Here is a 17,187-nt window from a genome sequence, read left to right as displayed (position 1 = left end):
GGGCACTGTGTGTCTTTGTGCAGTACGGACTCTTAAAGATTGCCTGTATCGCCGTTGCATTGCATGCAGGAGCCCTGGAAGTTCCGGAGCACGTCGACAAGAAGAGAACGCGAGCATGTGTTTGGAGGCTGCTCGCGCACGTTCAAATTCCCGATAGTCCTTTTGAATCAACAAGAAAAGGGAAAGACTAGTCTCATGGCAGCACTGAACTCAAATGGCTTTGCCCCGGTCAGGTCATTTCCACTATCAGCCCCGGCCTCGCACTTATATCTGCGACGACCCACGATCATGGATGGCAGAGTTGAGATGTTACGGAAGACCACTCATCCTTTTTATTCGAAATCTCCCAAGACGTGAGCGTGAATGCGCATTCAACAGTGCCATGCCCGTGGCCCAAGAGAGCTGATGTCCACACATCGGCGAGGCCGAGCCATTCCCCAAACGTGCCCCGGATATGAACGGAGAGGCGCAGCCAAAAAGGAGACGAGGTGCCGAGTGTTTTTTTTGAAAGAACACGAGCTGCCGACTTTGGCTTTCTTTTTGCAAAAGCTGGAAGAGGCCACGGTTACGGGGCCGGCCGGCGAGGTGGTGTCCCTTGCGTAACGGCTTAGCTAATACGGAGCAGTTTTTTCCCTCAAAAAAAAATACGGAATAGTTTCACATGCCCGTCTGCCGGCTGCTCCAAGACACTGACGGTTGCATTGTTGAGTTCATCCTACTGACTGACGGAGCAGTGACTCAAATTTATCCAAACATGAATGTATCTATGCCTACGCCTAAAAATCGTCTAGTACATATACATAAAAGTCATTTTGGGACGAGTATAAAATAGTCATCGGTCATCTGCAGCTGTGCATGCTCCAACAACATACAGAATTTCCGATACCGAGCTTAACTGCGCTCGGACTGCTTTACGGATTTCCGATCGTTAGGTACTCATGCCATCGACCAGAATTCGACACAAAGCCACGTTAAATATAGTGATGGAGCATGATTAACCGCGAGCATACCTAACATTCTCCCCGTTCATTTCAGGCGAGTTCGGCTGCTCTGTTCAGTTCTCCGTTGTCAGATAACTTACGCAGAGATTGTACTATATACAAAATTCAACCAACAACGGATCTCCTCTCATAGGATGGAGGATAAGGTGGCAAAGACTAGCCAACGACAACACGATAGCGTTTGGAGTTTAGGCAGCTGAATAGTCCACTTACTATATCCTGCGCATACGCTTCGCTGGGACGCAGTCCATCGGGTCCACCCCCGTTGCGACGCCCACTAGTTTCCTGCAGCGGTTGGACTTAGTCGCCTTGATCGCTAGCAGCTTGTCGCAGATGATCCACGGAAAGCTCCAGAACTGCTTCTTCTCCGGCCGGCGGTGGTCCGGGTGGTATGCCACACGGTACCAGGCCGACGCCACCCTCGACGCCTCCTCCTCCGCCTTCAGGCAGTTCTTGAACCAGCCCCGCACCTCCTCATGCAGGGCGTTGACCGAGTCGAAGATCCGGTCCTTCATGTCAGAGTACCTCTTCCTGTCCTTCCTCAGGTACAGCAGCCTGTTCCGGATGTTGCCGGTCAGGATCTCGTCTTCATGCTCCGCGCCGTAGTAGTTCATCAGGGTGGTCAGCTTCTCCACGTACAAGTCGTAGTGCTTCTCTGCGTCTTCCAGGAATTCCTCAAAGCCAGGGACCGCAAGCTCACGATCGTACGTTGGGCTCGATTGAACTTGGGATGCGAGAGCATGTGAGCTCTCCATACGGCTCACAGCTGCTCGGTAGAGCTTGCCGAGAACACCATTTGAGATATACATCGGTTTGTCCCATCGTTCCATGAAGTCAGGGAACTCCCTCGGTCTCAGTGATCGAGGCAATTCAGCTGGAGCTCCTGTCTTGGCGAAGTCGACTGCCATCGAATGCAGAGCAGCGAGCTGGAGGCACTCGGGACTCCGAGCTTTCATCGGATCACGGTCCGCATGGATCAGGTGAGCATTTGAGATAGCACCGAGTGAGTCACTTAGCATGTAATTGACGACGTGCTGCTGAATTTCCTGCAGTTAATCAGATGCCTTTGTAAGAATCCAGGTACAACTATCATAGAGGAAAATGCAGTTACTAGTCCAAGACACAACTTTGAACGGCCGATTGGTGGTAGTAAATAATTGTGAACCTAGCAAGGTTAGGGATTAACATTCCATGAAGACCACTTTAAAGCCAAGATTTGGCGAAAGGCCTAAAACACAATCAGGCACAATTTTTTGTTGGCAGACAGCAAAATTTGTTCTTTTTCTGAAAGGAGTACTCGTATTTCTACAGAACATTGTTGACCGTATATGGCGAGCATATACTTGGTTCAAAGCATTGAAAATTTCTCGTTGGCTGCCATGCCATCCTAGTTCAGTCGGAACTCGGAAGATAGCAACCAGTTCTCTTTGGTGTCGCGCTATTAGGACCACATGTTTCATCAAGTGTGTGCACTTATTGCCCTAGTGCATTTTTCTCAGTTTTTGGTATGCACAGACGTGTTTTACAAAGATGTGACGTCATTACGTCAACAACATCTATATGATTGAAATGCTACAATTCATAAAAATACTAATCCTAAGATGATATTTGCAACTATAGAAAACTGATACTGGTCAACTGGAATAATACCTCAGTAAATTAGCAACAACAACCAAAAGGAAATAAAAATGAATAAGCAGTCAGGAACATACCTCGAGTGTAACAACATGATCCATTATACGTGGCCTTGCTCCAGTGTAGTCCATAGGTGCGTCAGCCTTCTCTGGAATCAGTTTGTCATCCCAAGTGACAAAATAGAGGTCACCATCCAAATCGCCCCCAGAGCATTCATTTGGATGAGGCCTAATTAACACAAAATATTAAAGTAAGAAAAATGCAAGCATTGACAACTTCGATCAAATGGATTAATTCAGACTTTGAAGATCATCTTTCAGTTTAAGTATCATATATGGCATACCTTTCTCCTCTTTGAGGGAAGACAACACAATCAACTAGCTTCTTAGCATGCAATCCAGGGTCATAGACAGCTTCAAGAACTCTGACATCACCAGGATGGAGACAGGGATTTTTCGAGACTGCAACTTTTCCAACAAGAGTGACTGTTTTCCCATCATCTTCAGAAAAATAAGGTTGTTCATTCTCTTTCTGCTCTTTGTTGTTCTTTGTAATTCTGATGTAAACTTGACCATATTTTAATTTACCTGTCTCATCCAAACAACCAAGAAGAACACGGCCTTTTGGGACATGAATCTTAAATTTAGATCTTATGTCAGTCAACCTATTATCCTGATGGGCTTTGAGAATCATCAACAGGTATGGCTCGGAAATTGGTTCATAACCTTGTAGCAACATATCCGCTGCTGTCTTAGTTTCGGCACTGCCAATTTTCCCCAGGACTGACAAAGCAACTTCTTTGTTGGTTAGCATTTCATCTAATTCACGCATATCATCTTGTTGCATTAACTCAAATACCTCATCTCTTATCCCCAAAGTTGAAAGGAGAGAGATAATTTCTCGATTCACGTAGCATGGCTGGGACTTGCTCCAACTTGTAATGTTAAGCATCCTGCAATCTGATTCAAATTTCCTCATACTAGGTCGCAGAGAAAGATTGCGAAAGGAAGAAGGGTCAACAGCAATCACTCCTTTGTAGCCACCAAACCTTATTTGAAAAGCTGAAGGAGGGTTAGTATGATCTAGTCCAATTCGGTAAGCAATTTCTCTGGCAAATCTCACAGACATCTTCCCAATACCATCAGAAAATATGTATTTTGTGTTATTAGTTGTGACTTCAATATCTGGAATCTCTTCCACATCCCATGGTCGGACTTCAACCGTTTGCCTGGAAGAACTGAACAGCTGGCCCATTCTAGCCGCACACTTCGACACTGAACGAATTTCTTCAAAGTGGCCCATCCACCTTCTTATACTCTCTGCATTCAACGAATCATTAGAAGCAAACATCCAAACAGAACCTTCACGAAGTTGACTTGCAGAGAAGGCCAAGAATTCAAACTTCTTTGGGCCAATGATAAATCCTTCTTTAAGAATGGATAAAATGCGGTAATACAGGCCAGTTTTGAAGGGTTGAGAAAAGAACCCTTGTTCAATTCTAGCTGAGATTGCATTAACACTAAGCTTACTCCAGTCTTCGTCAACAAAAGTAACTCTAACAAAATCAGAAGCATACTCAGAATGATGCTTAACCACATAATTTGAAGCTTCTTCCTCAGGTCCCAAGCAGTATATTTTTGACGGAGTAATGTGAATTCTGTAACACCTCATTAATTTTCCTTCACCTTCCCTCTTACTGGACAGCAAAGCGTTGTGGGTTAGCTTTAGTTCAGACTCGATGAATTGCAGAGGTTCGTAGCACGTAGACTCTAACTTGCTCATTTTCTCGAAAATCCTCCTTGAAATATGAAGTGGTACTTGCTCAAGAAATGCAAACAGCTTAGCATTTACATGTTTTGCAACTATCTTCCCCATGTGAACAAGAGAGTTGAGTCGAAAAAGAACTTCATAAGATACTGAACAGCCATGCGGGCAGTCAACAAGGGGAACCGCTTTGGACGAGGGTCCAACAACATCCATCGAAGAAATGGCCAATTCCCCTAGCACTCCCGAGAAAGGTAAGGTATTGAGAATATACGACATGAGTGCATCTTCATCCAGTTTTATGACAAGAGTGGAACACTTCCCAAAAGATTGGTTAGGTGTAAAATCAAGTGCTCTGACCCAGGTAAACTTGGCATCCTCCTTGCATGCATGTAAACGATCATCTTTAAACCTTGAATAAACTGCAGGCCCGGAAAATGCAGTGTGTATTCTTGGTGCATAAGTGAGCTGCAACAAACGTTAAAATTAGACGACATATATTTGGAAAAACTTCAGAATCATATAACAAAACAAAAGGCTGTTGCATTTGATCAACTAATATCTAAGAAATATAAAAATATTAAGTTTAGAACACTACAGATAGTAAGATTGGAGGCATATTATCTATTTTCCGACCAAATTCCTGAATAAATGTCCAGGACATGCATTGCAAAAAAAAAAGGCACATTCAGTTCATTAACCCAACAGAGTGTGACTTCAAAAACTGTTGTAGCTTGTAACAAAAGCAAGAGTTCATATTCATGTCCTCATAAGTCAAGATTCTGAAAACCCAAAGTTTATGAAATCTAATCATGTCTAAATAAGCAAGCAATAATTTGGATTTAGGATATCATTTAATGAAACAAGTTTTACACGCTTACGCTCTAAATCTACCATAACTATAGTTTTATTGAAGTTTGAAAACAAGCAACTGTAAATTAATTTTGGACTCTATGCATATCAGTTTTATAAATCTACCATAACTATAGTTTTATTGCACGGATTTTTTTCATGACCATACTACTGAGTTAAATCAAGGTAAGCACACCATGCATATCAGTTTCACAAAACTCATCTGTAACATGTAAGCGCATCAACATTTACACTTTCTACATGGTCCTGTAGCCGCAACGTACGGAGGATATCTGCTGTAGCAGAAGGGGTTCTGAACTGAGGGAGATTAGAGGTACTTTAGGCACCACTTTAAGCATTCAGTATATAAGGATGTCATGTATCCTGGAAAGGTTTAAGAAAAGAAGAAAGAACCAATCTAGTATATGTGTATCTAGTTCCCCACAGCAATCTGGCTATCTTCAGCATGGTAGTTATGAGCTGATCGCCATGGCTTCCAAAGTGCAAGACAAAAATCAGGGCAACCTGGCCAGCTTGGTGAAAGCCATGAGCACTGATATTTGTAAGCAAAATAACAAATTGAGGATTGCTGCTTTTCGCCAAGATTTTCTGGCTATCATGAGTGTGCCACGAGTGCGAACCCTGGAGGAAGGAGAAGAACACGTGAAAGAAGTCACAAAGGAGGAGCAATAGGAGGCAGAGTCGGTGCAGCCAAACGTGGATGTGAGGCTCTCCATGGCGTAGGAGCTTGATTCAATGATGGAGGTGAAGCAAAAAGTTGTGGCAGCTGCAGCACGTGATTGCAAAGCTATGGGCATGTACACGCCACATGTAGTGCCAGTAAGCAAGGGGGGCCTGGAAAGGAGCACGAGCTGCAGAGGAAGGAGGTAAGAAAACAATGACAGACAGAAGAATTGGAGCCAGATTCGTGTGCGGCAGGCTAAATGAAACAATCGTGCACATCAGTTCGTGATTGATCCAGGAGATAGTCAAAGACTAGAGCAAGTTAATGATGGAAAGCAAAACCACGAAAGGAAAGGAGACATAGAAAAGGACTTTGGATTTAATTATGTGTGTTTGACAGCTGGGCAAAAAAAAGGGAAAAGTTATGAAGGAAGACATTAGTCTTTCATCATTAGAAAAAAAGAACAGTGGAATAAAAACGAGGGCCTGTATTAAAGGAAATAAAGAATATTTGTGGATTCTCCCGGATAAGCCACTGTTTGAGCAACTGCGCATCCTTTTACTTGCTCACGCAATGTTAACTTGGAAAGATTATTTCATATGACAAACCAAATGAACTCAGATTGAATTCTGATATTTATAAATGTGTTTCTCTTGCAGAGGTACAGACATGTTAAGAGAGTCGCAACTTTCAGGGATGCGCAATTCCTTATTTATACGTGCAAGAGAATTCAGGACTCACACAAACTCAGAATTATTGTCTGAGTTTGACATGTAGTCCAGCAAGGAAAGGAGTGTGTATGGCATGGTGTCCAGCAAGTGTATATGTCACGACTTGAAGCATCCATGCAGCCAAGTCTCTTCCAAATGGGGTAACCTAGGGCTGTAACCATGGCCGCCGTCCCGCAGCTTGAGAACAAGATGCCTATCCTGGAGGATTGTAATGTTGTGGGCTGGCAACAAGGAAACCGGGCCTAAGGGAGAACAGGGGTGTTCTATAGGCAGTAGAATTGTTTTAGGAAATCAGGGAATAGAAAGAAGGCTGGCAACAAGTAAACCAGGCCTAAGGGAGAACAGGGGTGTTATATAGGCAGTAGTATTGTTTTAGGAAATCAGGGAATAGAAAGAGTCTAATCCGTTAGGTGTTCACATTATGTTAGGAAAGATAAAGGGCCTAAGCAACCACTACTTAAAGATAACATGTATCTTTAAGACAAAAACAATAAAATCTAATACCTCCCTTAATATTCTATAATCTAGTCTGTCTGTCAATTCCCTGCAGCCATGCTGTCTGGCTATCTTCAGCACGGTAGCTACCCTGTTGCAAATCAAGGTTCACAATACCATCCCTAACGAACCACCTCAAGAGTCAAGACCCTCAAGTAATTGGTCCGACCACAAGAGCCCGTGCCAAACTACTTGAGTAACATGTGAATCTTCTCCTAACTGAATCTCCTGCTGACCTACATATGAATGGGATGCTACTTGATGCATCAAGACTTTGTGTCTTTAGGTTTGATGAAACAGATGAAGGAGAACAGTCCAGGAACCGGTGCGAATTATATGCCTGCATCGGCTGATGGTACCGCTTGTTAAGATATAGCAACCACCCATCTATCCCAAAAGACTGATCTGATAGGAAGAGGAGATATCATATACCTAACACCCCCTTCACATCCGACGTGGATGTGGAAAGAAGGAAGCTCCCATCACGCCCGACGTGGCATGGATAATTAATTGGGAAAATGCGGGGGGGCTGAGACTCGAACTCGAGACCTCAGCTCTGATACCATGTTAAGATATAGCAACCAACCATCTATCCCAAAACACCGATCTGATACGAAGAGGAGATATCATATACTTAACACCACTCAACCTACAGTGGTCAATTCGATAATTCCAGTTGAGAAGAAACAGAGGGTCATGCAAAACCCAAGAATAGAAGAGAAGGCCAAGCGGTACAACTGGCATGATCCATATGATTCAATCGTGCACACGGTTCCACGGCTCGCTCCATGGCAGTCCAACAGGTCACCGGCAACAGCAACTGCAGCGGTCGTGCCAGTGTACCACTGGTATCAGATCACACTGTCTCCTGGACAATACAACCGCCTCCAAGCCAAAGTAGTAGTTCAACCAGACCAGCATCTGATGCATCGGTCAGACCAGTTCAACCTAAACTTCCACATCGGTTGAACTGGTTAGATAACTCCTGCACAGTGAAAGTAGACCGACTCGGTTCAACTCGGGTGTCTGGATGTGAGGAACTATATAAGGGGATCCAGCCTCCAAGTGCTAGGGAGACTTGTTCTAGAGATAAAGTTCAGAGCTTCTCCTTGTCCTTGGGGTTAGAGCTTCCTGGCCACCAACGTATTTGGAGATACAACTCCACCTTAGCTCAGTAGACCGACTCGGTTCAACTCGGGTGTCTGGATGTGAGGAACTATATAAGGGGATCCAGCCTCCAAGTGCTAGGGAGACTTGTTCTAGAGATAAAGTTCAGAGCTTCTCCTTGTCCTTGGGGTTAGAGCTTCCTGGCCACCAACGTATTTGGAGATACACCTCCACCTTAGCTCTTAATTTCCCTTGTTGCAAGAATTAAGATATAGAAGTCCATCAAGTATTTTACTGTTGAATTCATTGCCAAAGGCTATCACATTTGTGTTTGTTAATGCCTTAATAGCAATTGATTCCTCAACTAATTTAAGCTACTCCCTCCGGCCGGAATTACTTGTCGAAATATTACATGTATCGGAGGGAGTATCTTTTTACACATAGATACATCCGCATTTGGGAAAATTTGAGACAAGTAATACCGATCGGAGGGAGTATCTTTCTTCCTAGCGTGAAGATCTAGCACCCGGGAACCTCCTGCAGTACAACGTCTGACTTGAAAAAGGGAAACTAGAAGTATCAGAGTAACACGTAAGCAGCTCACCTGCAGCAAGATGGCGCTCGTCCCATCCAGGCTGCACCGGAAGCAGTTCCTGATGTCCTCGAAGAGCACCTCAAGCTTGTACCTGTGGGAATCGTGAGTCAGGTACAGGTCCACGCGCCGCTTCCCCGGGATGACCTCCACGCGCACGCCGTCCAAGGTCTCGGCCATCTCGAGCTCGCGCTCGGCGACGCGGTTGCCTACTAAGAGGCGCGCGCCGGACGCGCGGAGGGAGGGCGCGGGGGCGCGGGGGAGGAGGTCGGCGGGTGCAGGGGAGACGGACAGTGGAGAGCCGAGGAAGCGGGGTAGGCGGCCGGAGGAGGCGAGTTCCGCGGCGAGGCTGGCGGTGGCAGCGGAATCGAACTGAACGGTCCCATGGCCTCGGCTTTGCCAGCCGCGGTGGGCGGCCACGATCTCGCATGCGAATGTGGTGCCGACGGCGGCGACCGCTGAGTCGAAGAAGGCGAGAAGCTCGGCGGCGACGGCCAGGCGCGGGATGTTGGAGACCCGCACCGTGGCCGTGGAGATGGGCTCCGGCACCGCCGCCGCCATCGAGGTTGAGGGCGGCGCCAGCTGGGGTTTTATCGTTTTAGTTTAGGTCTGTGGCGAGAGTCGGGGTTCAAAGAAAAAAATAGAGTTGGGGTTTGGTCTTTTGTGACTGTGTTTGAGCGTTTGAGGTCCTCCAAGTCGGATTATATATTGCTCGTATTTCTATTTCTGACAAAACGTGTAAGAATTTCCGAGCTTTGTTTTTTCTCTTATTTTTTACTCCGTAGAGAATTTCCAGCTAAAGCTTTGCGTCCGGCGGTAGGCGGTAGTCACTCCTCTCCTTCCGCTGCTGCACATACCTCACCGTTCATTGAACCATTATATTCTCGGATTGAATTAGATCTACTCCCTCCGGTTCGGTTTGCACGGCGTAACTTGAGTTTCCATGAAGTTTCACAAAAACGCTCTTCCTAGGCACAAGGTGTTAAATGGAGCAGGAGGGGACCCGGTTTGGAGCAGGAGGAGGAGGTGTGAACGCAATCTGCATGCGCCCAGCCCCTTCAACTGCACGCACCGTGTGAACACAATTAATCTGCATGCATGCATCTATACCCCCAGACCCTTCATCTGCATGCGTATCTTTTTGCTCTTCCTCTCCCAGCCCCTTCATCTCCTAGCCTTGAACCGGTATAAAAACTGAGGAGTCGTTCATGGCTGAGGGAGGGAAGGAGAAGATGGACACCATGGATCAAGGTGTGAAGGTGGAGGCCGTGGACGAATGTGCGAAGGTGGAGGCCGTGGACGAATGTGCGAAGGTGGAGGCCGTGGACGAAGGTGCGAAGGTGGAGGCCGTCGATCAAGGTGTGAAGGTGGAGGCCGTGGATGAAGATGCGAAGGTGGAGGACCCTGAGGTTCTTGAGCTTCGTCTTCAAGAGATTTTTGCCAATGTTGATCGTGCTCATGCACGTGTCGACAAGTTGCTCACCAAGGTTGAGAGTATCCGAACTACAGTTTCGGAGCGCACCATTTACACATCAACTTGTGAGGCATGTGTACAACCCATGGTGTGCGACAATCGCGGTGTGCGGGGTGACCGTACAATCTTTCTTTGCTGTGGATGCAGCCTGCCGGTACCAACAGAGTTGCGTTGTTGCGAACTGTGCGGCAACTCTATTCAACCTAGGAACACTTGGTGCAAAGACTGCGCAACAACGGTGGCCTTGGACAAAGAAGGAGTTTGTATGTTATGCGGTCGCAGCCCCTCCGAGCTTTCGCCCCTCCGAGCTTTCAAAGGACGAAGACAATGACATCGACGTGCCCGATACCGAGGCCAACTAGTGTGAGATTGAGATATTATGAGTGCGTATGATTGAGATATTACCTAAGTACGAGTGTGTATGATTGAGATATTATGCATGATCTATCTATGTTCGAGTTGAAGTGGATCATATATGTAATTTGAAGTTTTATTGGATCATCTAAGAGTATATAAGTTTGAGTTGTTTGTTTGATTTGAACTTGATCCATGTATCAGCATGTAGAGGTGGAGCGCGAGGGGCTGATCCAGTTTGGTTGGAGGTAGAAGAAGAAGTCCTGCCGCGGCAGGAAGAATTTCTGCCGCGGCAGCCCTCGCGACAGGAAGATGACTGGCGGCAGGAAGGATTTCTGCCGCGGCAGCCTCGCGGCAGGAAGATGACAGAGAGTATAAGAGGATATTCATAATCATAACAGTAAATCAAACGCTCAAACATAAAAACAGAATAACATAATTGAATATAAGTTCGATACGAGTCCTCAGATTACATGATTACAATTCAAGTTGAGTTCAAATACTCAATTGCAGCCTCAACATATTCTTTGTCGATCGTCAAACGAACCGGAAGAAGACCTTGTCTCTCATATGAGGCAAAGCGAAGTGGATAGAGCCCTTGTGCTTGATTATCTCCCTCATGCACGCTTGGTGACTCAACCAGATCCTATTGAGCTTTTGATGGGGATACTGGGCAAGGGATTCCTGAACCTATTAGACAAGTAATCAAATCAGTACATCACAAATTAGCTAGCTGGACAAAAATTAGTGAGAAAAAGTTTACAATACCTTTTGGACAATCTCATGGAGGGTCTTTGGCATCTTCCTATGGAACATTGCTTGAATGGACGCAAACCATCCAAGATCTAATATGTTTGTGTCGGGTGAATTAGGTGGTTGAAATACCATCCTAATGTCCCAACCACCCCTTGCTGCTTCCTTCAAAAAAATAGGATCATTCGGCATAATGTGAGTTTTAGCATTGTCCTGTTGTACGTAGATGGTGTTCCACCTATCCCTCTCAGACCACTTTACCTTAATAGCCGGGAGTACATATTTTACTAAGTACTCCTGACTTTTGGCCCTGTCAACAGATCTGGATGGCTTCAGCTCCCATGCCCCCCTTAACCTATGCATATACTCCCAAGCAGAAACACAAATAGTAAATAAAAATGAACATGGAAAAGAGTTCACTAAAATTATTGACATGAAAAAGAACAAACCTATTATGACTCGTCTTCTGAGCTTGAACCCAATCAACATAAGCCCAAACCCCGATCTTGCCATCGAACACACAGTTGCCTTCCGCGTCATACCTTGGCCTTGCCATTGCCGACAAGAACATGATCTTCTGAATGTGACTTTTATGCTTACATTCATGTTGTGGTGCCCTTTCTGTATAACTCAAATACATCTTCTGGTTCTTCCGCGTGCGGTAGAACCACTTCTCATTGATATGAACCATATTCATATCAGCCTTGAAGGTGGGATCATCCTCTAAGGTACATGGCTCAAGATGCCTTAGGCAATAATCCACACATGCCTTCTGGTTTGCTTCCGTCAACGATTTGTGGTTGTTGGATCTGTACATGCTCCTGGCTAGGAGGGTACTCGTCCGCGTGATCGAAATTGGGGTTGTATCCCCTGCCTCTGTAGCCAATGCTCTCTCCAATACCGTTGCCACCAATACCTTTGATTGAAATAGCAAACAAGAATATGATCTCACCAAAATATACACTGGAATTTTCAGAAGTTGTAGTAAGACTCCACCGCTCACCTGTGGTATTACCAGCATGGATCTCACCATTGCTCTCCTGTGCATGATCTGCAACCAAACAAAAAAAGTAAATCATCTAACGCAAGAAGTACTCCAGTGCTCTCCTATGCATGATCAACTAACGCAAGAAGTACTCCTCTCACTAGATGATCTACCTCCTGTCCCTATGCCACCGGAGCCGCTGGAATTGTTGAAGGCCATGGACTCGCCGCCGAAGGAGATACCGCCATCTCCGAGACTGAAGCCCACGAAAGCTGACCCGCCACTGCCCGTCCCGCCCCGGACGGCCGTAGCCCAGTTCGACGAACCGGCCTCATTTGGTGCCGGAGGGCGCGCCGGGTGTGACAGGCCGACGCGCCGCCACGGCAAAACGGATGGCGGCACAACCCACTCGCTTCCAGACGTGCCGATGGAGAAGGAGGGCAGGGCGCCGCGGCCGGCAAGACCAAGGGGAGGAAGACCTCCGGTGGCCGCCGATCTGGGTTGGAAGACCACCCACTCGCTTCCAGCCGTGCCAATGGAGAAGGAGGGCAGGGCGCCGCGGCCGGCAAGACCAAGGGGAGGAAGACCTCCGGTGGCCGGCGATCTTGGTTGGTAGGCCTCCCGCTCTCTTCTAGCTGTGCCAATGGAGAAGGAGGGCAGGGCGCCGCGTCCAGCAAGACCAAGGGGAGGAAGTACTCCGGTGGCCGGAGATCTTGGTTGGAAGGCTACCCGTGAAAGCCCTCGCAGGCCAAGAGGACGAGGCCGGCGATCTTCTTCTCCATCCGGCGGCGCCATGGAATCGAGAGGGAGGAGGTAGGACGTCGCGGGTGTGTTCCTCCGTCGATCTCCATGCCTATAAAAAGAGGAGAATTGCCGCGAGAATTTTCCAGCGACAATTTTGGATTTTGGGACTGGCAGAATCGCGGGAGCTTGTCAAGCCAAATTTTTGGGTTTTGGATGGTAGTTTGGAGCGAAAGATTGACGGGGAGAATTGCGGGAGCGGCCGGAAAAGTTTTGACGTAAACCAGGAAGGATTTTCTCGTACGGGAGAAGAGGAAGATTTCATCGATACGGTTGTTTCGGTCTCCACCAATGCATGCGCGAAAACGGTTCGTTTAATGGGCCAAATTAAGGTTAATTAGGCGCAGGCTTTAATGGGCCTAACAAAAGATTTTCTCGTACAGGAGCAAACCGAACCGGAGGGAGTATATTACGGAGTAATATAATGTCCGGGGGCATGCAAACAACCTAAAACAACCGCGTCCCATGTCAATTAAAGTCTGGACAGCTTTATTATTCATCGCTCGATCACGTGCGCAAGAGCAGGCAGAGACACACATGGTCGCAGCAGCACAATGAGAGTAACACGTCGACGTGCAAGGTGGAACCGGAGAAGGCAACGCAGCGGCGACAGCAAGCCACGGACGGATCTCGATCGTCCTTGGCCGGCCGCCGGTACTATGCGGAGCTATATATGCAACTAGTTCTTGAGGAGGTAGTCGTCGAGGTCGTGGAAGGTCTTGGCGGCGGTCTCCTTGATGACGTCCGGGTCGGGCACGGCGTCGCTGGCCTTGTCGAACTCCATGGCCCAGTTCACCACCGCGCCTGCTGCGGCACCGTCGTCCTTGGCGCTCGGGGTCACCTGCACCGTCACCCTGAAGTTCTTGTAGAAGCTCACCAGCTCGCCGTCCACCACGCTGTACGACACCACCTTCTTCTCGTCGTCCGCCATCTCCACCTTCTCCTTGGCGAACGTCACCATCGGGACCCCTGCGTGCAAATCGACGATGCTCGTACATGTCGATCAGGAATCATCTGCGGATCGACAAATTATAAAATCGGCCGAAGTGTATATGTGTGGTAATTACCTTCGGTGTACTTGAGGAGGCGGACGGTGCCGGCGGACTTGCCGTCGCCCTCGACGGTCTCGATGCTCTTGTACTGCTCGGGGAAGATCTTGGGGAACAGCTCCGTCGAATCACGAAGCGCCGTCCACAGCTTGTCCGCCGGGGACTTCACCTCCACGACAAGCTCAACCTTGGACGCCATCGATCAAGCGATTGCTGCAAGATATGATCAAAAGCTCTTGCTACTGTCGTGGTGCGCTTGTGGCTCGTGTGATTTGTGTCCATGGCGAGAGCTTGCGGCTCCTTATATAGAGCTGGCTAGAAAGCCCACTGCGCCTCTGATCTCCAGAGATGGAACGGCCGGGTCTGCTACTTGTGCTGACCATTGAAGGATTTCCGGCAAGATCCATCTACCTTGGTCAGGCTCGAATTTATGGCGTCGGTGGCTATGCAATGCTGGCGATAATTCAGAGGAAACGACGCATATCGTCTTCGCCTGCATGTGAGGCTGACTGTACAATATACGGGGGGTTTAAATTCTTCATCTGAGAATGCGGGCAATAACATCGGTCTGGTTTGCGGTTGGCACCAGGGACCCAGATATATGCAGTGGTTGAATGCTTGATCGAATTCGACTGGGGTTAATTAAAAGTCCGTAATCTTCCTGATCGACGGCGGTAGGAGCAGCGGCAGGGAGTTGATCCTGGACATGTAATAGTTGGTATACTTGATCAAGACGTAGGAGCAGCGGCAGGGATCTTCCCTCTAGACTCTAGTAGCTACGTCAAGTGATGCTTCTCCTCCCTTTCCAGCTTTTCATTTAGCGGAGATAGCTTGCGATTGGTAGTGACGACAGCAAACTTTCTAACACCCCATCTCCTCGTGATAAGAGTGTATGTAGCTCGAGAGCGGCATTTGTAACGGCTTCGATATATACCGGTGCGGTTTCGGCCGTCGGATCTCGTGCCGAGATTTGCGAAACTGGGGTGTAAACAGCACGGGTATATACCGGAGCCGGTATAAAAGAGTTTACCCTGTAGAGCGCTCTCTCTCTCTCCATCCATCCATTTGACCATTAATTTGAGGCAGCTTTCAGCTATTTCTGAAGAGTTTGCGAAAATACAGAACATGCTTAAAGTCTAGAGCGTTCAACATTTCAAGGGCATGTGCTTTCATAAATTGGGACCGACTTCATAAATTAACTAAGCCGACTTCTGAAAATCAAGGGTTCAACTAGATTCAACCCTCTTTCAAATTGTTGAATCACAATGAATACTCAAACATCAAGCCGGCCACTGACCATAAGAACACCTAATAGAACCCTAGATTCCACCTCCTACACCTTATTTTGGTCCTACAATAACCAAAGTGATGGGACATAGCATGCGAGATATGGCTCATTAGGAAAAGGGAAAGAGAGAAGGGAACACGGGCGACGTCAAAAGTTGCGATAGAGAGCGGTTATCGCAAACGGAGAGATGGATGGTCGACAACTAAGATGAGCCCCTTATGGCAGCGGTGAGACACGAAGCATGCAATTCCATATCACCAGAGGAGCAAAGCTCTAGTGGATGACGAAGGAAGTCCTAACATACGGGTGATTCCATGTCGCACTTGTATGGATCAACTTTCTAGGACTGTTGACCACCAAATAGTAAATTTATTTCTGTTTATGCTTTTGACTTGATCTATAGGAATCACAGATCACTCCTCTGTTTATTCGTATTTGTCACAGTCTCCTCCGTGGAAGCATTGTTGACACATAACATTTCAAGGTCGGATCCACATAAACATGAATCTTATACTCTATTCAACCCCAAACCACCACCTGACCTTGACCCTTTTAGACATCATCACAACACAATAAGTACCAAAATCATCTTCGCTCGCTTGACACTACTATCTCCCAAGGTGACTTGAGCAATCCTTTTCGGACATTGTCGACCATCTTAGCCACACTATGGTTGCCAGATAAGACATCTTATATTTTCCTTGTTATATTGCTAAGTTGTTTGTAGTTTTTCAGTTTCTCGCATATGTCCTTGCATGCTAACATAAGCACATAAATTTTCATTTTGCTTTTGTTAAATACTCCTCTGTCCCATACTAAGTGCCGAAATATTAAATGTATTTAGACGCTTTTTAGGTATATATGCATCCATATTTGAGCAAATTTGAGTCAACTAATATGGGACAGAGGGAGTACCAATTTTCGGCAAATCCATATGTAACCAGTACCCTATCCATGTTCTAGAGAAAGGAAGAAAACTCAATTGTCGAAACATAGCAACTTTTGACTACTTAGCTCGCGACAACATAGTTGTTGTCTCGCCCGCTTGGGTTGATTCATCAGTTAAACCCGGCACATCTCAATCACTACGAGTAAATGCACATGTATTTATTGTGTGAAACAACCATATCGTATTTCAGAGCCATTGGTTCCCATTAATTCTTTTTTACATAGGTTTCCATTAATTTCTTAGTGTAAGCGTGCAGGTGAGTATATAGGCAATGCAAAAAATATGAAAAAACAGTCTAAGAGGACCGAGTCCTCTTCCTCCCCACCTCCGGTGCCCCCCTCCCCCCCCCCCCTCGCGTCGCTGCTCGTCACCGACGCCCTAGCCGCGTCGGTGCCCGGGACAAAGGGCGCCTCCCCACCTGAGGTAAGTTTTCTTTTTTACCTTTTTTCTTTTTAATTAAAAGTTCGTAAAAAAAATGTGAAGTTCAAAAATTAGAACCTTAAAAGTTTCAAATAAATAGTAAAAGTTTAAAAGATTAAAAGTTCAAAAATACAAAGTCATGAAACAAAAAAATATAAATTTTTCCAAAAATGGCATAAAAAAGTTTCGACAAACCAAAAATGTCTTGTCGGAATTCGTCTGCCCAAGGAGTTTCTCGCGGTCGTCCACCCA

General features: G+C 46.6%; 4 protein-coding genes across 5 annotated transcripts; all 4 read right to left on the bottom strand.

Moving 5' to 3' along the window:
- Nucleotides 1-954: 954 nt before the first annotated feature.
- Nucleotides 955-9,526, bottom strand: LOC100830376 (probable RNA-dependent RNA polymerase 2). The gene is made up of 4 exons (XM_003579882.4): nucleotides 8,875-9,526; nucleotides 2,980-4,868; nucleotides 2,714-2,864; nucleotides 955-2,047 (listed from the first exon to the last, which is right to left on the bottom strand). Exons 1-4 carry the CDS (start codon nucleotides 9,421-9,423, stop codon nucleotides 1,214-1,216), a joined length of 3,423 nt encoding a protein of 1,140 aa, XP_003579930.1. The 5' UTR covers nucleotides 9,424-9,526; the 3' UTR covers nucleotides 955-1,213.
- Nucleotides 9,527-11,227: 1,701 nt separating this feature from the next.
- On the bottom strand, nucleotides 11,228-11,833 carry LOC112269380. Its single transcript, XM_024456056.1, has 3 exons — nucleotides 11,705-11,833; nucleotides 11,459-11,608; nucleotides 11,228-11,380 (listed from the first exon to the last, which is right to left on the bottom strand). The coding sequence occupies exons 1-3, from the start codon at nucleotides 11,804-11,806 to the stop codon at nucleotides 11,228-11,230; spliced, it is 405 nt and encodes a 134-aa protein (XP_024311824.1). The 5' UTR covers nucleotides 11,807-11,833.
- A 230-nt stretch (nucleotides 11,834-12,063) lies between these two features.
- LOC112269518 lies at nucleotides 12,064-12,712 on the bottom strand. 2 transcript variants are annotated; one of them, XM_024456376.1, is made up of 3 exons: nucleotides 12,602-12,712; nucleotides 12,447-12,494; nucleotides 12,064-12,359 (listed from the first exon to the last, which is right to left on the bottom strand). In XM_024456376.1, exons 1-3 carry the CDS (start codon nucleotides 12,645-12,647, stop codon nucleotides 12,181-12,183), a joined length of 273 nt encoding a protein of 90 aa, XP_024312144.1. In that variant the 5' UTR covers nucleotides 12,648-12,712; the 3' UTR covers nucleotides 12,064-12,180. The 2 variants fall into 2 exon arrangements, with proteins under 2 accessions (XP_024312144.1, XP_024312143.1); XM_024456375.1 differs by having other exon boundaries at nucleotides 12,064-12,494.
- Nucleotides 12,713-13,695: 983 nt separating this feature from the next.
- Nucleotides 13,696-14,565, bottom strand: LOC100830068 (MLP-like protein 423). Its single transcript, XM_003579881.4, has 2 exons — nucleotides 14,297-14,565; nucleotides 13,696-14,198 (listed from the first exon to the last, which is right to left on the bottom strand). Exons 1-2 carry the CDS (start codon nucleotides 14,475-14,477, stop codon nucleotides 13,909-13,911), a joined length of 471 nt encoding a protein of 156 aa, XP_003579929.1. The 5' UTR covers nucleotides 14,478-14,565; the 3' UTR covers nucleotides 13,696-13,908.
- Between the last annotated feature and the right edge of the window lie 2,622 nt (nucleotides 14,566-17,187).

The sequence above is a fragment of the Brachypodium distachyon genome, chromosome 5 (genome assembly GCF_000005505.3).
Source record: "Brachypodium distachyon strain Bd21 chromosome 5, Brachypodium_distachyon_v3.0, whole genome shotgun sequence".
Classification (NCBI taxonomy): domain Eukaryota; kingdom Viridiplantae; phylum Streptophyta; class Magnoliopsida; order Poales; family Poaceae; genus Brachypodium; species Brachypodium distachyon.
Note: the sequence above shows the minus strand (reverse complement) of the source record. Positions and strands in the feature narration are given on the sequence as shown.